This window comes from Centroberyx affinis, unplaced genomic scaffold (genome assembly GCF_046629955.1).
Source record: "Centroberyx affinis isolate AG114_WGS23_722 - 3 ecotype Tasmania unplaced genomic scaffold, CSIRO-AGI_Caff_v1 ptg004527l_1, whole genome shotgun sequence".
NCBI lineage: Eukaryota > Metazoa > Chordata > Actinopteri > Beryciformes > Berycidae > Centroberyx > Centroberyx affinis.
In genome coordinates this window covers 1-25,025 of record NW_027282166.1, presented here as the reverse complement: position 1 = coordinate 25,025, position 25,025 = coordinate 1, and the positions used below count along the sequence as shown (strand labels likewise).

At 39.7% G+C, this 25,025-nt stretch overlaps 1 protein-coding gene across 1 annotated transcript in view; it reads left to right on the top strand.

Moving 5' to 3' along the window:
* stab2 (stabilin 2) overlaps positions 1-24,428 on the top strand; it is a gene marked incomplete at its 3' end in the record, with an annotated part of 31,398 nt that extends 6,970 nt beyond the window's left edge. The window contains exons 11-63 of the mRNA XM_071544322.1: positions 109-188; positions 766-915; positions 2,790-2,927; positions 3,366-3,428; positions 4,594-4,710; positions 4,797-4,850; positions 4,957-5,037; positions 5,162-5,314; positions 5,413-5,472; positions 5,646-5,747; positions 6,321-6,407; positions 6,566-6,677; positions 6,792-6,972; positions 7,135-7,228; positions 7,418-7,576; positions 8,060-8,155; positions 9,309-9,401; positions 9,507-9,554; positions 9,664-9,797; positions 9,971-10,079; positions 10,426-10,503; positions 10,636-10,725; positions 10,886-10,993; positions 11,932-12,063; positions 12,906-13,034; positions 13,133-13,195; positions 13,276-13,374; positions 13,537-13,732; positions 14,180-14,275; positions 14,363-14,420; positions 14,542-14,615; positions 14,925-15,050; positions 15,324-15,397; positions 15,680-15,751; positions 16,436-16,555; positions 16,642-16,686; positions 16,796-16,888; positions 16,974-17,129; positions 17,292-17,420; positions 18,386-18,445; positions 18,648-18,824; positions 19,023-19,112; positions 19,195-19,341; positions 19,464-19,523; positions 20,778-20,901; positions 21,014-21,163; positions 21,259-21,363; positions 21,454-21,561; positions 22,278-22,471; positions 22,830-22,971; positions 23,104-23,237; positions 24,033-24,198; positions 24,322-24,428. Of these exons, the coding sequence (XP_071400423.1) occupies positions 109-188; positions 766-915; positions 2,790-2,927; positions 3,366-3,428; positions 4,594-4,710; positions 4,797-4,850; positions 4,957-5,037; positions 5,162-5,314; positions 5,413-5,472; positions 5,646-5,747; positions 6,321-6,407; positions 6,566-6,677; positions 6,792-6,972; positions 7,135-7,228; positions 7,418-7,576; positions 8,060-8,155; positions 9,309-9,401; positions 9,507-9,554; positions 9,664-9,797; positions 9,971-10,079; positions 10,426-10,503; positions 10,636-10,725; positions 10,886-10,993; positions 11,932-12,063; positions 12,906-13,034; positions 13,133-13,195; positions 13,276-13,374; positions 13,537-13,732; positions 14,180-14,275; positions 14,363-14,420; positions 14,542-14,615; positions 14,925-15,050; positions 15,324-15,397; positions 15,680-15,751; positions 16,436-16,555; positions 16,642-16,686; positions 16,796-16,888; positions 16,974-17,129; positions 17,292-17,420; positions 18,386-18,445; positions 18,648-18,824; positions 19,023-19,112; positions 19,195-19,341; positions 19,464-19,523; positions 20,778-20,901; positions 21,014-21,163; positions 21,259-21,363; positions 21,454-21,561; positions 22,278-22,471; positions 22,830-22,971; positions 23,104-23,237; positions 24,033-24,198; positions 24,322-24,428 (5,813 nt within the window). The remainder of the gene's footprint in view (positions 1-108; positions 189-765; positions 916-2,789; positions 2,928-3,365; positions 3,429-4,593; positions 4,711-4,796; positions 4,851-4,956; positions 5,038-5,161; positions 5,315-5,412; positions 5,473-5,645; positions 5,748-6,320; positions 6,408-6,565; positions 6,678-6,791; positions 6,973-7,134; positions 7,229-7,417; positions 7,577-8,059; positions 8,156-9,308; positions 9,402-9,506; positions 9,555-9,663; positions 9,798-9,970; positions 10,080-10,425; positions 10,504-10,635; positions 10,726-10,885; positions 10,994-11,931; positions 12,064-12,905; positions 13,035-13,132; positions 13,196-13,275; positions 13,375-13,536; positions 13,733-14,179; positions 14,276-14,362; positions 14,421-14,541; positions 14,616-14,924; positions 15,051-15,323; positions 15,398-15,679; positions 15,752-16,435; positions 16,556-16,641; positions 16,687-16,795; positions 16,889-16,973; positions 17,130-17,291; positions 17,421-18,385; positions 18,446-18,647; positions 18,825-19,022; positions 19,113-19,194; positions 19,342-19,463; positions 19,524-20,777; positions 20,902-21,013; positions 21,164-21,258; positions 21,364-21,453; positions 21,562-22,277; positions 22,472-22,829; positions 22,972-23,103; positions 23,238-24,032; positions 24,199-24,321) is intronic.
* Positions 24,429-25,025: the final 597 nt, after the last annotated feature.

Below are 25,025 nucleotides of genomic sequence, written 5' to 3'. Positions count from 1 at the left end.
GCAGATAATGCTTTACTGATGTTTTCTATATGTGATCTTTCTGTCTCCATCTGTCTCTTGCTCTTCTCATTTTCTCTGTATTTCCATATCTTTGTCTCTCTTTTTCAGGCTCCATATCCTGGCCCTTGGCCAACTTAGGGCCTTTCACTATTTTTGTCCCAATCAACAAAGGCTTCCGGGGAACATCGGTGAGCTGTTACCTAGAGAATCACATATACACCCAACAGTAATCAGTTGAAAGCACTCCTAACTACCTTGCCTGTGTTTGAGGTCGAGATTTTTCGAGTGGGTATTTGAACCGCCGAGCCTCCAGTCAAAAGCGTGCTTCACTAACCTCTAATTAGAGAAGAAGCAGTTCTCAAAGTGGGATCCGGGGATTTCCAGGAGTCCTTGAAGGGGTTCCTGGGGTTCTCCAGCAAAATGAGGCCTAGTTTAAATTCACCACAACTTAATTCACTAGAAATTATCCCAGTTAGAGAATGTATCGTAATCACGGTTTTCACTCTCACCACTGTTTTCACTCTCACCCACACACAGTGTAGACAGTTCTACAATTCAGCAGTAAATCAACAACAAGAACAATCTTCCCATATGGGTTCCTGTGTCATTTTATCGAATGGGGGTCCCTAGCCTAATATGTCTCTTCTTAAATAAAAAGATAAATAAATGAAATCTAAAAAAACTTATTTAAAATGATTAATATGCTCTGCTGTAAGCTCTGTGTGTGTTTTTGAGACTTCTCTTTTTTTCACCCTGATGCCTTAGTTGAAGGTTCTAACGGCTGACTCCTCCAAAAATAAATACTTGTGTAAGCTGCACATGGTTGCTGGGGAGATGCCCCTGGACACTCTGAAGAAAAGCGACGTCTACTACACTCTAACTGGCAAAGCTGGCGAGACCGACACCACAGACGGGGTGAGAGAAACAGGCCAGAAATCTGAATGATTGATAGTCTTGTGTAACTTTAGCTGACCACATCAAATATTATACAGTGTAACCCTAAAGCAATGTTTCATTCTCTCTTTATCAATATCACTCTTTATCAAAGAGCGACCTCAGAAAACAAAACAATTATTTTTGAGGGTACATCTGTTTTATTTGGTAACATAGCGCTTTTGTTGCGTGAAAACCTTGTAACTCCAGTTTAGGTGATTTTCATGTTTTCACATTCTCCAACCTGGGCTTATGTATGGAAGCCCATTTCCACCAGTGTGATGGAAAAAAAAAGATCCTGTAAGTCATTATAATGAGTTAGTATCTCAAAATAATGAGTTAGTACCTCAAAATAATGAGAAACTTTCTCAAAATAATGACTTAGTATCTCAAAATAATGAGAAACTTTCTCAAAATAATGACTTGGTATCTCAAAATAATGACTTAATATCTCAAAATAATGAGAAACTACGTCATTGTTTTGAGATACTAACTCATTATTTTGAGATACTAACTCATTATTTTGAGAAAGTTTCTCATTATAATGACTTACAGGACCGTTTTTTTCATCACGCTGGCGGAAATGGGCTTCCATACTAATGAAACCCTTTCAAAACCCATTGGATAATGTCAAAAAAATGCAGTGTCATGAAGCCGAAAACAATGCTGTTTTTCTTATTTCCTGAAAAGTTGAGGATATGAGGTTTTTCACCCAACAGCAGCAATCTGTTACAAGAATGATATTCACTGATATCACTCTTGACTTCCAGGACAGTCATTGTTTAGCTGCTCAAAAACTCCAGTGAAGATGTACAGTACATGCTGAAAAGTATCTATTTTATGTCACAGTGAAACATTTGACATTTTAGACATTTTGCTGGCATATAGTTTTATTATATAGTTTTCAATTTTTATTTCAGTTTTTGTTTACTTTTAGTTAGTTCTCAGTGTGGCTTTGGTATCTTTTAATTTTGTTATTTCATACAAATGATTCATTTTAGCTTAGTTTTTATTTTGGTTCAGTTCTAGTTTTAGTATTTTAGTTTTTTATTTTACTTTAGAATAGCCAAAAATTCTCCACCCAAAATTCATTCTCTTTATTATCCTGCACATAAACAAAACATTAAACTAAAACATTATGTTAAATCAGCAAAGGGGTCAGCTCAAATACAATGCATGCTGGGGAGTATGCTAATAAGATAAGAATGTGGTCAGTTTAGTGAATGCTTGGTGTTCTTCAACTCATAATTTTAAGTCACAAGACATGAACTCATGATTATAAGTTCTGAAGCTGATCGTTGACATTGATATTGACAGACAGAAAACATCTACATACACTGAGTTAATGATTAAAGATGAGTTGATTTCTCTAAATTGCACTATGAGTTTTTACAGTGTACCAAGATAGTCCCTCTAATGCCCTCCCCCCTGTTGTACCTTTACTTCATGGTGTGCGGGCGGCGTGTGTGTGTGTGTGTGTGTGTGTGTGTGTACAGGAAGTGAGAGTGGAAACACATGGTTGTGTGTGTCCTAAGATCAAGCCCATTTCCTTTCCTGGCTCTGTCTTCCTCTCCATCATCCCCCTGTACTTTGTTATGAGGCGTTTTAAATGTTTCTCTGAGGAAGTTCACTCTGAGGTTCTTTTCAACTGTCATTCTTCTGAAATCTTAGCTCCCAGACTCAAAAATACCAGGAATAGCCACTAGTCCGGCGATAACTTGTTCCAAAGTTGCGAAAACCTTCAATTAATGGGAGCTTCACTTGTCTCAAGATTGTGTCTTGTGATTGCGTTGGATTTCATACACTTTCCCATCCATATAACCCTTTAAAAAGAGCAACTTCTATTTTATTTACAGGATACAAAAATCCGGATCCATGGCAGCAGGAAGAAGGGCGTGATCCTCCAGTCTGATGTCATTGCATCCAATGGGATGATCCACATCATCAGTAAGCTGATGGACAGTGTCTCACCCACTGTGGAAAGTGACAAAGAGGTGCAGAAACACCACACACCCAACTAACTTATTGCTCGTCATAGATACATAATCCTCATATTTTCTCTCACAGAAAAGAATGTCTGCTCCTTGCTCCTGTTAATCAGAATCAGAATCAGATTTATTTTCGCCAGGTACATTTTCACATAATAGGAATTTGACTTGGTGAAGTTGGTGCAGTGCAATATACAGACATTTAGACAGACAAACAAGCAGAAATCAAGCTTTACAAATAGAATTTAAATATCAAATATTAAATACAAAGAAGAAGAAAGAAGAAATTCCTGAAAAAAATGTATACACAGTATATACAATGTGACTTTTATTTACAAAACTTTCATTTTTCTATCCATATTTTATCTCAATCATCCATTTGTTTGTCCTTCATTTATTAATTTCTAATCAATTTCTTGTTGTATTACAAACATTTTTTCACAGGAAAACCTGATGAAGATTGTTTCAGACTATGGCAAATTTGACAAGTTCAAGTCTTTATTAGAGGTATGTATATTGAAGTACATTTATTTTTGGTGACAGTTTATGTGATTCATTATATGGTCATATAATAGTATAATGTTATTTGTGATGGAGCAGTGAAACAGTGTGTCAGTATACTGAGCAAACATTTTCATATAAAATTCCTTCAGTAACTGCCAACAAAAAAAAAAAAAGATTTTCAGTTAAAATGACACACTAGGAAAGCTGACATAAGAGTATTAATGTCAGTATTCATGAATGTCCCAAGAAGCTGTTCTGAAGTTGCTCTTCAGGCATTAAATGCGAGAGTAATTTTTCATGATTACTCTTCCAATGGGAGTGTTTTTGTATACATCAGCTAAAAACCCTTTATCCTGCTGGCATGAATGAAGAATGTAATTTGATTCCTTTTCTATAAACATAAGACAAGTGACGCTATATCTTCCAGAGTGTTATCTGTTCCTGCCATTCAAAATGTTTTTTTTTTAAAAGTCACAATTAAGAAAATTGTTCAAAGTTGCATTATACCAAATTACTAAGTGTGGCTTTGATAACAGATGTAGCTTTGGAGGCTGTACTGATCCCTGGATTATATTTACATGTTTAACGTTTTTTGCCAACTATTGGTTTGAACTGATTTATGAACGGTGAGAAACCTGAGGCCCACAGTGATAGCCATAGTTGTTTTGGAATATGCTTTGTGAATAATGCTAATTTTAAATATTGTTATTTCAGTATGTCTAACTGGATGGTGGATGTACTTCAGATGACATTGTTTGATATTACAATGCACACTATTGACTGACAGTGAAATTCTATGTGATTCCATTCTATGTGATGTGTTTCCATGTGATTACAACACCACAATGATTAGAAATTAGGTTCACCTGGCAATCTACCTGTCCCCTGTAAATAAGGAACGTATTCCTTCATTTGTACACAATGATGAAGGCCGGATGGCCGAAAACGTCCTGTGACAGATGAACAATTAAATCAAGTGAATGATATATCTCTGAGTGCGACCCTCTCTTCACAAAATGGTTATATGCATCTACGATAATGCTCCAGGTTGTCAGAACGCAGTGGCATCCCTGCAAACAGAATTAGTATTTTCTGTCTGTCCTGACATTCAAATCAAGAACCTAGTAAAGCGTTTTAGATGTGCTTGGACCATTTCCTTTCTTTGCAGAAAGCCAACGTGGCGTTTATCATGGATTTGCCCGGTCCATACACCGTCTTTGCCCCCACCAGCACAGCCTTTGATGCCATGAAGGAAGGACACCTGCAGTACCTTAGCTCTCCTGAAGTAAGGGGCAGAAACACTTACATATACAATTGCATAAAGTCACATCTACATCCATCCAATGTGACACCTTTTGTCTGATACCTCAGGGCAATAGCAAACTGGTGGCGCTTCTAAGAAACCATATAGTGGCTTCTACCACAGTGAGTATGTGTGTTGACTTGAGGTTTGCATATATTTCATGCCAATGAACACGTTTTTTTTATTGGTGATATCTTCTGATGACAATTTCTTCTCCTGAATTTGAAGCTGGAGGTCTACAATGCCGCGTCAAGCCTCAGACTTCAGACCATGGCCAATAACGTTCTATCATTTAACGTGACAGATAACGTAAGTGCATTGACCCGAAAAACTAGACACCCTATCCATGTCTTGATGTACTTTTGGATCCACCTGACTTTTAGTTCATACTGTCTTTCAATACACATGTGTAATACAAACGTAACAAACACAGGGTCAGATTCTAGTCAATGGAATGGCGGTATTGGAGGCCGATGTAGAGGCGAAGAACGGACGTCTCTATTCGCTGGATGGAGTTTTGACCCCGTCCACCATTGAGCCGGTGCTTCCCCACAGGTGTGACACCACGGCGACAAAGATGGTTAAGGTGGGTTTTCCAGACGTGTCACCATCAGCTTTCTCTTTGTTTTGTTTGCCACCTGTGATCAAGATGTAAAAGAAAGTTCATGCTCTCTCCTTTCCCAGGGCACTTGTACCAGCTGCTCAAAAGTGAAATTGACCGAATGCCCCTCTGGAGTTTTAACAGTAAGACCTCTTTCTGTGTATCTCTTTCTCTGTCTTTCTCCATCTCTTCCTTTACCTATACAGTACATGCATTCTTTCTCTCTCTTTTCTACTAACATCCCTTTCAAGATATGACCAACCTGAAGCACATTTGTTTGTGATAATGTCACCACTCCTGTTTCTGTGTTGTATAGGACTCCTCCATTTATGGCTGTGTGTACCCTATCAGTATCGGCCGCCCACCCTTGATTATCCCAGCCACAGGCTGCTCACCTCTCTGCAATACAACCATCACGGTAGACACACATATTGTTATATATATACTCACATGCAGCCACTTCCCTGTACCTCAGGCATGAATGTTTAAAGGTGCCATATGATTTATTTTTCACAATTTTATTTTAAAATATATTATGGCTCACAATAAAAATAATATTCTTTGTGATGTAAATAAGTGTAGTTTAGGTAAAAGGGATGAATGAATTTGAAGACTAAGTCGTTAGCAGCACAATACGGGACCCTGATTGGTCAACAATACCACGTTTAATTAAAATGAGGCAAACCTGCTGAGCGCAGGCTTTCCAGTGGGCGTGTCAGTTCAAATACTGAACTCCTAATCAGAAGGATTTTAACAATTGTTTACTAATGGGAGCCAATCAAGACCAGTTGTGATGTGTTAGTCTGAAAGTGCCAGTGAAAAAGGATGGATTTTTAAAAATGCTGTAATTTTAAATTTAACCACTTCAACAAAATCAAATTTTAACAATGTGTTCATTAATCATCTTTCATCATGTATGTGTATAAATAGAAAACAATCTGAATTCCTACAATAAGGCCCCTTTAAGTGACCTGTACCTCTCTCTGCCCAGACACCAGCATGTTGTAAGGGTTTCTATGGTCCAGAGTGCAGCCCCTGCCCCGGGGGATTCAAGACGCCCTGCTCCAGCCATGGCCAGGTCAGACGCAGTCGATATTCACGACACTGAATAAAAATTTGTAAAGTCTACATTAAATTAGCTTCAAATTGTTCAAGCCCCTTCCACTGGATTAGGATCAGTCAAAGAGTTAATAATTTGATACCAAAACGTTTGTGTTTGTGTCTTGTGTGAAACAGTGTATGGAGGGAATTGAAGGAAATGGAACCTGTATCTGTGAGCCAAACTTCAGAGGCTCCCGATGCCAGTACTGTGCCAGCTCCAACAAATATGGACCTAACTGTGACAAATGTATGTCCGCTGAGCCTTCTTGCTTCCAGCCTGGTCTGACAATGCCAAGACAGTGGTTTGCTCCGGTGTCTCAAGATTAAATTTGCCCATGCCCGTGTGTCCTTCTGTCCCCAGCCTGCGCCTGTATCCATGGTCAGTGTGATAACCGCCCAGAGGCAGATGGGCGGTGTAAGCTGGACTCCTGCCTGTCAGGTTACACCGGACTGTACTGCGAGCGCCAGACCCGGGCCTGTGGAACCCAGGTTCAGTTCTGCCACGCCCATGCAGACTGTGACTTCAACCAAGGGGCAACAAAGTGTGTGGAATCGCTTTGGGTTCACTCAATTTCACTTCACAGCCAATAAAAGAAAGTGTGTAATAATAAATTCATTACAAAATACTTTTTTTAATATGTGTGTGTGTGTGTGTGTGTGTGTGTGTGTGTGTGTGTGTGTGTGTGTGTGTGTGTGTTTTTCAGGTGTGTATGTAAACCTGGCTACCAGGGCGATGGTATCACCTGTGTGGAACAAGATCCGTGTGCCCCACCACTTCGGGGTGGCTGCAGTGTAAATGTAAGTCAGAAGTTGTTTCATTTCCTGGAGCAAATTAAAATTAATATACAGTGGTTTCCAAGCAAGCCTATATGTGTTAAGCATATGTTTGATTTTTGGTACAACACAAAGCTCTTAATAATGTGCATAGTGTTTCATAGACAGAGGTTTCTGTTTCTGTAAATGTGTGCTGTATTCTGCCCCCTGCAGGCCAAATGTGTAACGACAGGACCAGGTACACACTCATGCCAGTGTCTAACAGGGTGGAGGGATGATGGGGATGAGTGCCAGCCCATCAACAAATGTGACAGTCCTGACAGGGGGGGCTGCCACCCTAATGCCACCTGTGTCTATATAGGGCCTGGGCAGGTAAGGAGAAACATTCCCTCTCACATAAAGGACTACAACATCTTTTGGAGAGTCTGGCCCATTGGTCACCTTAACATATATCTGATGAGAGGATTGGATTCGGATGCTAGCGCTTTAGCATACAGTATGTTAAGCAATTGTAGGCGACTAGCATTATCCTAAAACTGAGAAAATTAGAACACATAGCAGCTCTGTGACTGGATGGTTAGTTCATTTTAATGTCAGGCTTCTAAACCTGCCAGGCTTGAATCCATAGAATAAAAAAACAAAATACCAACTTTTCATTACTCAAAGGTTTATCTTCATACTTTGGATAATGCTAGTATGCTTAAGTGTTAGCATGCGCACCGGACAGACCTATCTACTGGAGATACAGAGATGATTTTGGTGCCACTCCTCTCGTCAAATATTGGGTAAAGTGATCAATGGACCAAAACAGACACTGTGATTTTTTTTTATTCTGTTCTTTTTTTAAACCAACAGAGCCAATGTCTGTGTAAGGCGGGCTACAGAGGTAGTGGGAGAGACTGTGAAGCGGCCAATCAGTGTGTGACCCAAAACGGAGGTTGTCATTACTTGGTAGGTAGCAAGACTTCTTATTGGGAAGGGCTCATCAAGCATCAAGCTTAAAACTGGTAAATAGAATGATGAATCAATATACTGTATAGTCTGATTTCTTAAACTATGGGCCAAAACACAAGATGGCTCTCTGGTCTGTTTCTTTTTAGTTCTAACTACAGTAGGTATATATTGTAATGAGCAAGACTAAATTTTCTCACTTTGGGTCCTGGGCTGAAAAAGTTCACAAGCACTTGTTGTTCATTCTGATGATTTGAATTGACTGTAAGCAGTGGTGGAAGAAGTACTCTGATCCTTTACTTAAGTAAAAGTCCTGCATGAAAAATCCTACTTAAGTAAAAGTACATAAGTATTAGCAGCAAAATGTAGTTAAAGTATTAAAGTAAAAGCAGTGGTTTGGTCCCTCTGACTGATATTTTATTATATATGACATCATTAGATTATTAATACTGAAGCATCAGTGTGTAAGCAGCATGTTACTGTTGTAGCTGCTGGAGGTGGAGCTAGTTTGAACTACTTTATATACAGTTAGCTAGTTTAGTCCAGTGGTCCCCAACCTAGGGGTCGGGCCCCTCCAAAGGGGCATTATACACAATACACAAATCTGTTTTCAGTTTTTGGACTTTCTCTCTAATCTTTGATTTTTGCTGAAATATTGGATCATTTGAACATTTACTGAAATGAAGCCATGTGAGGTTTAGAGGGAAAAATCACTATTTGGTGGAGCTGTTAACAACTCATAGACATCTGAAATGTGACCCCGACTACACACTGCTTTTTGGAAGACGTCAAAAGCCAAAAAGGTTGGAAACCACTGGTTTCATCTTTAACAATGTGTTGTATTTTAAAAGCTTGTTATATAATCCATTGTGTCAAATCTCCACCTGAAAAGTAACTAAAGCTGTCAAATAAATGTAGTGGAGTAGAAAGTACAATATTTCCCTTTGAAATGTAGTGGAGTGGAAGTATAAAGTAGCATCAAATGGAAATACTCAAGTAAAGTACAAGTATCTCAAAATTGCACTTAAGTACAGTACTTGAGTAAATGTACTTAGTTACTTTCCACCACTGACGGTAAGACTGAAATGTAGGATTTGACTGTAAGACGATTGAATCTCAAGTTACTTAACTCTCTCCCTCTCTCTCTCTCTAGGCCAGCTGTCGCTTGCTGTCCGGTCTGTGGCAGTGTGTGTGTGAGGAGGGATACGCAGGGAATGGAAAAGTATGCTACGGCACCATTGAACAGGTTAGTGGCGTACAAAGTATGGCTATGGCCATGTTCCAAACTCAACCACTGTTACTGTATTTTTCCAACAGCCTGAACTTGTTTTGTCTGTCTCTGTGATTACAGGAGCTGACCGCTCTCACAGAGGCCACAGAGTTCATCACATGGTTAACTGTAAGTGACATGTATTTGTACGCATACTTGAATTTCGATTGTTTACATTTTTCCTTTTAGCTGTCCCTGCCTTTGTTTAGATGATTGCCTGTGTGTCCTCCTGTCCCAGGAATCAGGTCTGTCTCAGTTTCTGTCGGAGCAGAACATCACCCTCCTGGTGCCGACCTCAGCAGCCATGAGCAAAATGTCTAAGGATGACAAGTCCTTCTGGACCACAAAGGGCAACTTACCAAGCATCATCAGGTCACAACCCTGCAGGCCTGGAGCATTTGCTCATTTTAAAATGTCTCTTTTGTTGTTTATTTGACTCTTAACAGTCAGAATAAGTTATTTTTTTATCATTGGTAATTGCTTGGAAATAAAGTGTAATATTTTATGAATAGCAAGAGATTAAATTCAAATTTATTTTTTAACAGAAATCACATGATCCTGGGCGACTATCCATTATCTACTCTGCGCAACATTTCCTCTGCACAGGTTACTTCCATTCTCAAGACAACGCTTCCTATTTCAACCACCAATGAGGTGAGTCCCGAGATGTGAGACCAAAGATGGTCGGGCACAAGATTTCCAACTTTACTATGCTAGGTGGGGGCATGAGCTTGGTCTGCTAGGTCTATGTTATAATGACTCTATTTTAATTATTCATGAATGGGGGTATCTTCAGGTTGTCATTGGTTGTGGTTGGATCTTCTGCCATGTCAGTGGTCAAAGAAAATGAAAATGCTAAATATTCATTGATTACTTTACTCGATGACAGTCATTGATAGGACATGGGCACTCTTCTAATTATTATTTCTGGTGAGATCCAACCTGACATTCAGAGTTGACAAGGGACATGGAGTTAATTAACCCTGTGTTTTTCTGTCAGTCCACAGTGATTGGGGGAGCGACCATCACTACAGCGAATGTAGCTGCAACCAATGGATTGATACATGTTATTGATAAGGTACAGTACTGACGATGATCCATTCAGACGGGCACACTACAGCTCACGCTAAGAGCATGCCAGATGATGTCTTTCTCTACCACTGCCTCTCTTTTATTCCCTGTCCTATCTCCATGTCTTTCTTTCCTCCAGGTTTTGGTTCCAGACAGGAAGCTGAGTGAAGGACTACTGGCGCTGCTTGACCTGAGGCCAGAGTTTTCTCTGTTCAGATCTTACCTCATAGTATGTACAAAGACATGGCTATGAAGTGCTATTTTTGTCCAAATTGAATGTTTGATTTCCACGTTGACTTAGTTTTTTGCTCACATTTCTCAGCATTAACCATAGTTAACATCTTGTGACGTTCAGGATTGCACACAGTTTGTACTTTTCTCCTTTTCAGGAACATAACCTGGCAGATGAGGTCGAGCAGGCAGATGAGTACACAGTCTTTGTTCCAATAGACAGTGCGATCAGAGATTACCTAAAAACAATGGCTGCAACTTCTATGGTAAAGTAAAACAATTGCCCTTGCTTCAATGTTGTTATAGTGTGTATGTGTGCATGTTTTTATGTGTGTATTTGTGTATGTATCATAAGCAAGAAGGAGGGGGGACTTAAAGGAAAAATCCACCCTAAAACACTGTTAAAAAACAGCTTTTTGCAATGTACCGTGCATTTCTTGGCCCATTTTGTTGTTTGTTGGTGTATTTTTCTTATTCATTTCTTTCTTTAAGCAAGCCAATCTCATTTCTAGTAGTAGTACAATTTGTCTTAGTCAGGATTACTTATTTTAAGCACAATATGCTATTTTTCTCTGTAAATTCCAGGGTATATAGCCTTATTTCAAGACGATTGCAATAGCATTGGATGCTAAATTCAAGCACATTTTCCTACATATTGAGAAAAAAAATCTTAAATCTTTTCTTTGTATCTAGACAAATGTACTTGATTTTAGTCTGGCTGCACTAGCTTTAAGATATCTGTGGGTTCTTTGAGACTAGATATTTTCTACTTGTTTTAAAAAATCTTGGCAAGGGAAATTTTCCTGTTCTGTTGGCAGATAATTTTGCTTATTTTAAGTAATATTTCCCCCCATTTTATTGCTTTTCTTTCTTGTTTTTGAGAGCTGAGTATTTCTGCCAAGGGCACAATTTATAACTCTGACCAGCATTTTTGTTAATACTTGTGACCCATGCTAAACTTGACAATTAAAAGGTGCTCTATTAACAAAAATTGCTGGTCCACTTCATTTCTGAAGCACTTTTCATTGGCAGATCTATTGTTATGGATAACTGGCCAAACATAGATGATGGGACGTCATGTTTCCTACAATGACAACTACACAACTACTACAACTGCAATGAAGCTATGAGGCTATGAAAAATACCCACCCTGGTTATATATCTTACTCCTACATTATGAACCCTGTGTCTATACTGATGGCAGGATGTGAACACAACACGCTACCATGTTGTCCTGTCAGAGCGGCTTTTGAAAACAGACCTGCAGGCTGGCGGCTATAAGGAGACCATGCTGGGGTTCTCCTACCAGCTGGGCATCTTCCCCAGGGACGGAAAGGTATGAATGAATCTGTTCTCTGCCATATTTCCATATTTTGGAAGGGGTGAAAAGAGTATCAAAATATCCTACTCATGTAAGTACTTAGTTACTGAAGGTTTACTCAAGTACAAGTAAAATGACTGGTGTAAAAATCTAGTAAGAATAAAATTAAAAAGTAGCACATGCAAGACAGAGGACAGTCAATATGTGTTGTACATGTTGTTATAGACTATCATGAGCTTTCTGAAAATCATATTCTGAAATCATGTGATTATTCAATCTGTAATAAAAAAAAAAAGGACATCCATCCCCATTGTTCAACAATGTTACTACATTGATGATTCTGTTGCTATTAGTTTTAATAGGTTTGAGGCAGGTGTAATTTACAACTTGCCAGTTTCTGATGTAATGCTTATGGAGAGGCTACAAAATGTATACTGTGATGAGTGCTATTTAAAATGTAGCAAAGTACAATACTTAAGTCAATATGCAAACATAAAAGTGGCCAATTCCAGATACACGCACTCTTTAAAATTACATGTAATTTTATCCTCTCAAATATGTAGGACTTAACATCACTTGTCTTTGGGCAGGAAACTAATAAAAGATTGCGTGGAATTGGCAAAGGGTGTCCAGAATTGACTACCGGTACTAACAAAACAAAAAGCAAAAAAAAGTCAAACGTCCACATAAACAAAAAGCTACTCAATTACAGTAAAGAACTGCTGTAATTCGTTACTTCCACGCTTGTATTTTGGTTATTTTAACCAATTTTCATTTTATGCTGCAAACAATAATTTGGTTCTCATTTTCTCTCTTTTCATGTTCTCACTTCTCTTTTAATCTCCTCTTCTCTCCAGTTGTTTGTCAATGAGGCTCAAGTAAATGTGTCCAACATACTGAGCGGTAAAGGGGTGATCCACGGCCTGACATCAGTTCTGGAGATCAACAGGAATCGCTGCGACGATGCACAATACCAGCAGATTCTTGTAAATTCATATGCTAAATACCCTCAGTCATACGCTAACCCTTATTGACTGAAATCAAACTGATGCTGAATATTGATAACAATATATTTTATCCAAAGGGATCCTGTCAGGATTGTTTCTTCCCACCAAGCAAATCCTGCCCAAATGGAACAACCCCAATGGTAGGATTTCTGACATCCACATCCAACCAAAAATTATATATGTATATTATGTGAGCTATAATGGTTTGTGTTCCCTGCAGAAATCAGTACGAAGGAAGAAGTGTATGTTCAGCCAAATGTATGATGGGGAACGACTGCTCAGCATTGGCTGCAGGGCCACCTGCAGAAAGACAAACATTGTAAGTGAAATATTTTACTATGCAGAAGAGTGTTTCATCACTAAAAACATGTACAAAAGACAGATATGATGTGAACAAATACCAGTATCTATGTTGTTGAGAATGTGGCCTATGTCCAAAACAATAAAAAAAGGTTACATGTAAGAATCTGTCCCTTTACAGGTGCGCAAGTGCTGTAGTGGGTTTTTTGGGGAGCATTGTGAACCGTGTCCTGGGTCGAAGGGCCAGCCTTGCTTTGGTAACGGTGTGTGTATGGACGGGACTAACGGGACAGGTATCTGCCGGTGTAACCAAGGTTTCAATGGAACAGCCTGCGAAACCTGCCACACTGGCAAATATGGTGTCCACTGTGATCAAGGTAAGGCATCAGTTAGTAATCTCAATTAAAGGAATAGTTCACCCAAAACTGAAAATTCTGTCATCATCTACTCACCCTCATGCCAAATGAAACACAGGTGAAATTTGTTAGTCCATATAACACACAGGGAGGTTGCCAGCACAACTTGGTAGCAGCCTTCTCCAAAACAACTGAAGTCAATGGGGACCAGTTCTTTAGAGTTCCAAAACAAAAACAGCCAAACAATCACACTGTGAATAGAAAGACCGACCTATACACCATTATTTGTTGCAAACCAATCAATCAGTACTAAATGATGGTGTAAATATACTGTAGGTCTTTTTGGAACTCTGAAGAACTGGAATGCAGCAGTACTACTATTAAGATGAAATTGCAATCCTCTACTGCTCATCCATCTATTTGTTCTCTCTTTCCTCCACCTCACTTTCTTTCTCTTTCTCTCTGCAGACTGCACGTGTAAAAATGGCCAGTGTAATGATGGATTGCAGGGGGACGGGACGTGCGAGTGTGACTTGGGTTGGAAAGGCATCCTCTGTGATGAAAGTATGAAAATAATCCTTACTTTGATATCTTGGCATATAAGACATGCGATGCCAGTGGAGACTGAGCTGTCTGTTTATCCTGTTGCAGAGATAGAATCCAAAGCTGAAGAACTATGTGGCTCGGTGAAGTGCCATACCAGTGCAAAGTGAGTGGACACTGACGGAAACTGTAACAAATGCCCTCATCTACATCCATCTGGCTTTTGTCAAACACTTGTTGAGAATGAATCAGGCTCTTTTATTCTTTTTTATCCATCCTTGTGATAGTTGTGTCATCAAGCCATCTGACATGCAGTGTATCTGCGCAGCTGGATTTGAGGGCAATGGCACTTACTGCAAAGGTAAGAACAACAAAATGACACACATTTTGTCAGTGTGGCGATGCCAGCATGGGGCCAATGATGTGCTGTCTGAGGGAGGCTTTCCAAACATGAGGAACTGCTGGCTATCAGATGTCAACACCCGTCTCCTTATACCCATAATACCTTGTGTTTTTGGGTTGTTTTCTTGTAGTTGGTTGGATTACATTCTCACTCCTAACAACCTGCACAGTTCTCTTGTTAGAGGACTGAGACTGGCATTTTCAGGCATCGGTGGTGCTGATTTATAAACTATTCATTGTTTATGCATGTCTGTGTGTGTGTATGTAGCTAAAGACGCCTGTGCAGTGGATAATGGAGGCTGTAGTCTTCATGCAGTGTGTAAGAGGACTCGGCCAGGCCGTCGGGACTGTGTGTGTGGACAAGGGTATGCTGGTGATGGCCTGGTGTGTGTGGGTAGGTAGGCTGCTTTAACGTGTCACATTTTGTGAAAAAGATTCTTGTTACACCTTGATATGTAAGAAACACCGCATGAGCGCCATAAATATTTGAACAGGAATGCACGATTGAATTTGAACGTGGAATGTGGCATTTGAAGCCAAGACAAAAAAAGATGCGTTGCTTTCTGAATACATGTGGAGCTCACTGTGTGTCAGGAAGAGAGAAAGAAATGCTGATTGCATCATACTGTACATCCATGTGCTGGAGGAGTCTTGTGTTTACCCTCAGAGATAAACCCCTGCCTGGAAGGAAACGGAGGCTGCCATGTCAATGCGGACTGTATTCACGTTGGACCCAACAAAGTAAATCCTGCTTTGTTACCTACTTGTTACACTACCATGTGGGGGGGGTCACATGGTGACACCGCTTATCTAATTTTGACAAGGCTTGGGGAAATGCTGCATCTCACCACTGTGTTCCGGTATTTTCAAAACTGGACTGATTGTCCCAAGGGAGATGCTAAAAATTCAGGTTACAAACTGGTCCAGAGGGTGACTGCATCATTCTTGGGGGATGAAATATTTACTGTTGTCATGTTTTTCATGAAATACATTTTTCATCATGAAAAATCTCTCTCTCTGCAGACATCCTGTGCTTGCAGTCAAGGCTACTCAGGAGACGGACAGAACTGCAGGATGATTGACCTCTGTCGAAAGGTACATCCCTGCTGCAGTTTGACTCTCTTAGTGTATTTACAATTAAATGACACCATAAATCAATGTGAAATACTTTTTAACCGAAATATGTGTCACTAGAAACTGAAATTGAATTATTTATATTTGAATTTGAATTGCTCAACTTGAATAATTGCACTGAAAAACTTAATCTGAATAGCATAATTTGAAATTGAATTTATTAGTTTGAAACTGAATTCCAATAAACTTGAAACTGAATGTAATATTATGAAATTGAATTAATTTGCTCTGAAACTGTATTCAGTTCTCACAATTCAAATTCAGTTCTCGTAATTCAAATTCAGCTCTTGCAATTCAATTTCAGTTCACTGAGACACACATCCTGGTTGTTGAGGAAGAGCAATCGAGTGCAGATTCACAGAACTCCTTTTCAGCCAATCAGCACCTACTGTATGTTTTTGACCATTCCCTTCACTCCCGCTGATCCATGGACTTGATACACATTGAAGAACGTTTCTTTCAATCATGGATGAGGCTGGGACTGATGGCGTTCAGCTCGGAGTATCATGTCCAGAGAACTGAAGGGATCTGGAATTTTCGGGCCTAAAACCTGAAAAGGAGTTCTGTGGATATGCACTCGTGCTGTCGTGTTGTGTAGCGTCCAATCAAATCTAACACTTTACTGTGCATTTATGTAACTGTCAGAAAAACGGGGAGTGTCACAGGTACGCCAGGTGTAACATGACCGGTCCGGGTGTACGTACGTGCACGTGTCCCAGCGGGTTCATAGGAGATGGCATTACCTGCAAAGGCTCAGTGGGAAAGGTGAGGAGCACAGGAGCTGCTGGCAACTCCACACACACAAATTTATGTACACACACTATTTTTCACCAATCGTTCACTCTCCACAGGAACTTATCGGCAGGAAATTAAGAGACTTTTACGTTGGCTTGATGGTAAGCGATGATCATCTGCAAACATGTTTATCTTTTGTTGAAATGGCTATCCGCATGTCCCGCCACCGCAAGGAGAAAGTGGACCAACGGAGTTGAATTCTCTTTTCAGATAACCGACATCTCCTTGAAAGGCCGCGGCCCGTTCACTGTCTTCGCCCCAACAACCGAGGCATATGCGAAAGACCGCAATGGCAGTGGCAAGGTGATAAATTTAATTTCCCCATTTCTTGATTCAGGATTGGTTATGTATGTTTGAGAGAGTTAGAGGTCTGATTTTTTTCCCCTAGATAAAAGCCTTGCTGTCGGACAGCCGTAAGGAGAGGTTCGCCAAAGTCCTCCGCAGCCACGTTGTGATGTGCCACACCCTGCTGGCCAGCGATCTGACCAGACCCAGAAACCTGACCACTCTGTCAGGGGAAGTCTTAACCACCACATTCTCCCAGGTGACCAATGAACTCTGATCATTTAGATCCACAGGAAGACCTCATCCTCAGTCTTTGTAATAGAGTTATGAATGAATACGATTGTTAACTCTGGTGTTCATAGGGGAAATGTGTTCACTGACAATGTCTGATCTCTGCATCTCCACTGTTGGATATTTTCAGGGCAGCATCTTCATCAACCAGGCTAATGTGACAGACACCGATGATGTCAGTGTCAATGGGATTATCCATGAGATTGACACTATTCTGGTTCCACCCAGTGTGGAGAAAGAAAAGGAGCCAGATGTGCCAGTATGTACAGTACTAAAACCAGAGTTTGCAACTAACAGATTACCTATAATGAGATTACAGTAATTTCATAAGAGTTATCCATTGCATTTGCTGTAATTTGCAGTAATAAGACTATAAAATCAGATTAGAATTATTTTTACCTTTTTTACCTTTTGGGTTAATTAAAAAACATTTGAAGGGGAAAAAGACATGTTAATTATAGATATGCTCACATAATTTTAAATATTTTGAAATATCTTTTGTCTGACTGTGATTGATGATAATATTTGACAAAGTAATTTTAATATTTTCAAATTACGTTACTGAATTTGACTATTCCAATGGATGAACTGATTACAACTTTAAGCAGGCAATCAGTAACCTATAATGAATTATATTTTTAAAGTAAAATTCACACCTTACTGCAACACTTTTTGCAACCAGCACTAAAGCAATCATATATACCATTAACCTGTTGTTATAGTTCACCAAGATTACAAATAAGTGAGAAGCAAGGGTCAAAGCAAGGCATGTCTAAAATAATGTAATAACTTGTCAAAATGTAATAAAAATGTCCCTCTAAATGGGTCAAAAAATGTAATAAAGGTGATTATTACTATTACTATTATTATAACATATTTTTAACTGATGATGTAATAATATTGACTAATTATGTAATACCCCAAGTTATCACATTTCTATTATCCTTATGAGTTTTTTCATTATTAGTCAATATTATTAGTCTATAATCATGTTACATCCCTGATGGAGTAATAATTATTTAATTGAAGTTATACAAATTTATGTAATAATGTGATTTAGTACATTATCCATTAGTTTATTCCATTAACAGGTTTTCTTACCTTTTCAACCTATTTAGTATTTTATTGTATTTTGACAAGTTAATACATTATCTGTTAGTTATTACATTATCAGTTGCTACACTTCTTCATATCCCTCTCTTTCTCTTGCTCAACCCAACATAGCTCAACCTGACAGATGTGGCAGATCGCCATGGTTATAAGACCTTCTACAAACTGCTGGAGGTAAATGGTTAAAAATTTTGCTAGACCCTTAAATGACAGTTTTATACTTAATTGGATTCCCCCTAATCTCTGATCTACAGTAAACAGAGTTTTTACCCTCCATCTGTTGAGTAAGGAAACAGATTCAGCTCATGGATGGAATTGACTTGGTGCATTAACGAAGTAAGGATGAAAAGGAATAATTTGTCTCTGTTTCTGCCAGGACACGGGTGTGATGGACATGGTGAATGATCATATGTACCAGCCAGTGACGGTGTTCCTGCCCTCGGACCAAGTCATGGCCTCCCTGGCCCAGGAGCAGAAGGACTTCCTCTACCACCTGCACAACAGACCACAGTTGAAGGAATACCTCATGTACCACATCCTTCAGGGCCAAAAGGTAAGGAAGCACTAATTTTCTCTCTGTATATTTGTTTGGATGTCTCATGAAAACCCTCTTTGACCAATCCTGGAGACCTTATTCTTTTACTAGTGTTTAATAAACTCAAGACTAGGCTACTGTGGCTCCTATGTAGATTCATCCCTTTTTAGTTTCTTCTTCTCCGCCTGTGTTCAACCTTTCCTTCTCCAACCTCAGGTTTATGCCGCAGAGCTGATCCACCTGGACTCAGCCAGGACTCTCCAGGGCTCCCAGCTCTCATTCAGCTGCGGAGGAATGGACAACATCGTAAGTGAAGAGTAAAAGCGCGGTAAACCGAGCAGAGAGGATAGCGGGAATACTTGGGATTGATCGTTTCGCCTCTCAACAGGGAGAAGTCTTTGTGAATGGCGGAAAGTGCCGGATCATCCAGAGGCACCTGCTCTTCAACGGGGGAATCGCCTATGGGATTGACTGCCTGCTGACTCCGCCCAGTCTCGGGGGGCGCTGTGATGAGCAGAGAACCATTGAGCTTCAGGTGACTCCTCACACCATTACACTCCCTTAGGATGCTAATATATGCAATGCAATTGAACAGGCATGAAATGAAAAGGATATTTTGAGATTGACATGTTTTTTTGGCATTTTTCCTTGTGATAGATGAATTGCGGGCCATGCACCTCCTCATCAACTCGCTGTCCTGGTGGATCAAAAGTAAAGGTATGTCCCCCATCTACCCCCTGTCTATGTATCTATAGAGTGGTCCAGCAATGACGTTTTTTTGTGGGCCGACCTGGAAGTTAAGAAGCCCCATTATAACTTCAATGGGTTTTTGAATGTGCTTTTGGAATGATACCGAAAATAAACTCTGTGTTTAATGCAGCTTGTAATGTTCATACATTTTGTTATATGAGATAATTTTGACAAATCAATACTGCTTTCTTGAATTTTAAAGCATAATTGTAATCCAAAGGAAACAAATGTCCGAGGCACTCTTCTGTGAAAAATGTAAAAAGCTTTTATTTCATGGGCTCATCTAAGGACATTAAAAACACTTACAAAGCTCCAACACGTTTCAGCACCGGCCTTCATCAGGGTGCTCCAAACAATTAATGTTCAAAATGGCTGCTGTCAACCCCAGAGTGGAATATAAAGGTGTGGTCAAACAATCATTGGTTGAATACACCACTTCCTGTCACCTGGCTCACAGTGCCAACAATATATATAAAGCCCTATGCAACACAAGGAGAAACCTTATGAAAAAATACCAACTATAACAGCAAAACTACATAAACTGGGGTGCAACAAGTAAAAATGCAATTGCAATACCCAGGATAAACAATGATGGACAACAAATGACAACAGTTATATTATTTTTTCTTCTTTGTTCATTCAAAAATTAACTATAGCAGAGGAGCGTTCCTCCAATGTCACAAACGCTCAAAGCTTCAGCTTCAGGCAAGATAACACGCTAGCAAATTCAAAAACCTACCATTTAAAAAACTACAATTGGAAAAAACTATAAATCGGTAAATCTAAATTGAAAAAAGTGTGTACTAGTTCAGAGGCTTTATGACAGACTATTCTGCATAATGACATGTTATTGTGTGACAAACCCATTGTAGTTCAGTTTCAGACAGTTAGCCATTTGTTAGCAACTTATTTTATTAGGGCGCATAAAACCTTTAAAATTCACAAATGGGATGTTTAATGATTTATTTTTTCTCACAGAACGAAATGTGAAAACTTTCTTAAGCTTAACCACAGACCTTATTTTCAGGCTTTGAACCAAAACCCCATTCAAATCGTAATCATTTTTCACCCGAGGGAAACCCATGGCTCAAAAATGCTAACTCGCTTCCGGGCTTTAGCACTCAAAACTGACCGCTCAATTGTGTGTCTAACTATTCATCCATATTTTTTTTGCATGCATGTGGGCCTTCACCTTATGCTCTTCATGTATGTTGTCTTCAGGAGGTTCAGAAGTGTGACCTGCCCATGATGTTTGTCACTAAGAACTCAGGCTGTCGGGCCATTTGTACACTCAACTTCTGGCAGCCTAAGTGCTGTGCGGGCTACTATGGACGAGACTGTCTGGGTAAGAGCAACACAATAAAACCCCTAAACTTTCAAACAGAAAAGGCAAGATCCATTAAAATAAGGATTTTTTTCCTTCCACTCATTTCAATTCTTCATCTACTTTTGTCCAGTTTGTCCCGGCGGGGCAGCGTTGCCTTGCAGTAATCGTGGAAAATGTGATGAGGGTCACCTTGGTAACGGCACCTGTAAGTGTGATGCAGGTTTCCAGGGTGCCGCCTGTGAGCTGTGCAGCGAGGGACACTATGGACCGACCTGCAAGGGTGTGTAGCACTTGGGTGACAGTCCTCCTGCCTCAGTTTTCCCATGTGACGCTGCATTTCGAATCCTGATGTGTGTTTTGCCGTCCCGTCCTCAGCCTGTAACTGCACAGAGCACGGGTCGTGCGACGAGGGCCGTAAAGGGACAGGTTCCTGTTTCTGTGAGCCAGGCTGGACCGGGGAGCGCTGCGAGACCCCACAAGGTGTGCGGGACAGTTCCCATCTGTTATTTCTGAGTTACTGAAGCACTTGTGTTGACAGTCATTGACTGATGGTCTTTCTGTCCCCACAAGCTGAGGTCTTTGTGTGTTCCCCACCCTGCTCTCCAAAGGGGGTGTGTCGGGACAACAACACCTGTGTGTGTCGGCCTTTCTATGAGGGAGACGGCATCACGTGCACAGGTAAGGGCTGAGGGATCACATGCACGTGTATATACACATGGGAACTGATCAAGGTTATTATAGTTTTGCATTTTTCATTAGTTTTTATTTTTATTTTCGTTTTGACTTTTTGTTTTCAATTTCAGTTTAGTTTTAATTTGTTTTTAAAGCAGGTTAGTTTAGTTTTTATTTTTTGAAAATGCTTAGTTTTAGTTTAGTTTTTATAAGTTTCAGTGTTAGTTTTAGTCTTTTTTGGTAATATGGGGTATTTGTCAGGGGTGAGATTCAAAAAGGTAAAAAAAAAATGGAAAAAAAAAATTGGAAGATAGATTTCATATCCACCCAAAATACTAGGCTTATAAATTGACAAAGACGAAAACTAAAGACATTTTCTCTATAATTTTAGTTTATTTTAGTTAGTTTTGTAAACACACAATACAGTTTCAGTTAGTTATCGTTTTTTCGTAAAGCCTCGTTTTTATTTTTATTTCAGTTAACGAAAATGTTTTTTCACACCTAGTTTTTGTTATTTCGTTAGTTTTCGTTAATGATAATAACCTTGGAACTGATAAGATTTTACTCATGCTGATTCCTTAAGGATTCCTTTATTTAGTTCCTCTCTCATATGTATTGTCTTTGTAGCACCCCATGAATACTAAAGTATGCTATCATCGCTGCAAGACACTTAGAGTTTCTCACCATTAATCCTGCTGTATTGTCCCACCCGGTCCCTGTAGTCGCGGACATGTGTAAGATCTGGAACGGCGGCTGTGCTAAAGGCGCCAAGTGTCTCCAAACGGGAGAGAAGGTGAGCTGCACGTGTCCTAAGGGCCACAGCGGAGACGGCTTCTCCTGCCAGCCCATCGACCCGTGTGCCTCCGAGGACAACGGGGGCTGCCACGAGCACGCCACCTGCACCATGACCGGACCGGTGAGCACCTTAAACTAGACCAGTGGTTCTCAACGTGGGGTCCGGGGACCATCAGGGGTCCTTGAGGGGGTTCCAGGGGGTCCCCAGCAAATTGATGAATCGTTAAACTTCACCATTTTATATAGAAGAATGACTGTTGTGATCATAGTTTCACTGTTATACACACTGTTGGGTCAGAGAGACAAAATCTCATCAAATGGGGGTCTGTGGCCCTAATGTGGACTAAATTAGGGTCCTTGATATGAAAAAGGTTGAGAATCACTGCTTAAAGAGATGCTGTTTGACTTCAGTGTTGGCTGTTTTGAAAGATTCTATTCCAATTCATTGGCGTTTTTGTGCATACTATGGTTGTCAATAGGGAAAAAAGAAGTGTATATGCAAGGATAACTACATCGGTGATGGTGTGACCTGTGAAGTGAAAGAACTGCCAATCAATCGCTGTCTCCAAGAGAACGGGCTGTGTCACCAAGACGCCAAGTGCACTGACCTCCACTTTGAGGGTATGGCCAACACATCCAACCGTCCTAAATAGAACCATCTAGAATAGTCAACAGGAACACATATTTTGGCATGAAATGTTTATGTGTTTGACTTTTTTTTGTGTGTGTGATGTGTTTATAATCGGAGTCCAGATGCCACACTTGGTGTGTTCCACTTCCGCTCGGACAAAGGTCAGTACAAGCTGAACTACACTGCTGCTCAGGAAGCCTGCACAGGAGAGGGAGGCACCCTGGCCACATACACACAGCTCTCCTATGCACAGCAGGTGAGTACATAGTGCATTACAACTGTTAATGTAATAACTTCTCATTAAGATAAGATAAGATAAAGTTATTAATTCATTACATTAACATGGTAACATTAACGTTAATTTCCCATTAATGTAATAAAAATAAAAAAATAACTTTTTTCATGTCAATGCAGTAATTAAAGCTGACATTTTTAGTTCTCAGAAATGTAATAACTGAACTGATAATATTCTTTATTATTCTTTTATTATTCTTTATTTTATTTTTACTATTATTATCAAGTGGGTTTTATTCTCCATCTTATTTTACATTAATTATGCCATTCTATCCCTTTTTTTATGCTCATTCTATGTCTATTTTCATGTGAAGATGCATTCTATGTATTCTATTCTCCTCTTTATCTTATTTTCACTATTATTATCAAGTTTTATGTGAAGCACTTGGTGCATGTAATTTCTTTGTTGTAAAGCACTTTGAGCTGCATTTCTTGTATGAAAGGTGATATACAAATAAAGTTTATTATTATTATTATTATTATTATTATTGTTATTATTATTATTATTATTATCATTATTATTATATATCATAATAGTCAAAGTTCAACTCATAACTGTCATCATTGATGTGGTTATTAACTGTGGTGCTATATGTAAAAAAGAGATGAATATGTATGGCACAGGTCTTTGGTGATCATTAACAGCTTACATTTACAACGATTTCAACAGAAACATATTGAGGAGCAGTTGATCATACAGAAAAACAACCATGAACAAAGCTACAGATGATCCATTCTTCTTCTCCTCACTCTGTAGGGCGGCTTGAACATGTGTGCGGCGGGCTGGCTGGATCAGACCAGGGTGGCCTACCCCACCACCTACTCCAACCCCAACTGTGGCTTCGGACATGTGGGCATCGTGGACTACGGCACCCGCAAGAACCTCAGCGAGACCTGGGACGCCTTCTGCTACAGGGTCAAAGGTAAGAGAGGAGGTGGAGGAAGGGAAGATAGTGTGGAGTCTCACCAAAACTTGACTTTGCCTGATGTTCTGATGTCTGCTGTTCTCTGTCTGTGCTTTGTTTTTTTTATTTTCCTTATTCCAGAGGTGAAGTGTGAGTGTAAGCTAGGCTACATTGGAGATGGCTACACCTGTACAGGAAACCTCCTGCAGGTCCTCAGCTCTAGACCCTCCTTCTCCAACTTCCTCACTGTGAGTGCGAACACATTAGACTGTTACAAATGTGTAAAGAAGTTGCATCGCAAATCTCACAGGAACCATGGCCGTCATGGAGATCAAATGGAGAATTAGCTGTGTGTAAATAATGTTTAACTATATATAACAACCAGGCTAGAAAAAGAGATATTTGAAAATGATAGTTGTGGTGTGGCTGTAGGTCAATCCAGTAATGTTCTAAGTAAAAGTGAATAGTGATAAGGTGGATTTGTTTCCACATGTAGGTTACTGTGACACAGTAATCTGTCTTGTCTTTGTTGTGGCTTTAGTTGTGGCTTTAGAAGAGTCAGCTCAATACAGAGGTGGAAACCCCCTCATACACTCCATATGACTCACTGGATTGTCCTGTTTTATGAGACATAATCTCTCTAGAGCTTTCTATTGCCCGGTCAAATGGGGCAAATAAAGTTGAGGATTTGTCCGAGGCAATGTAGAAGGTCAAATCTGTCTATATGAATCAGGTTGGCCAATAATGTTTGGTAAATGTATTTTTTGGAGAGTTATGTGTGTATGTATGTATAAATGTATGTATATGTACACATATGTATATGGGTATGTGTAGGCATGTGTATA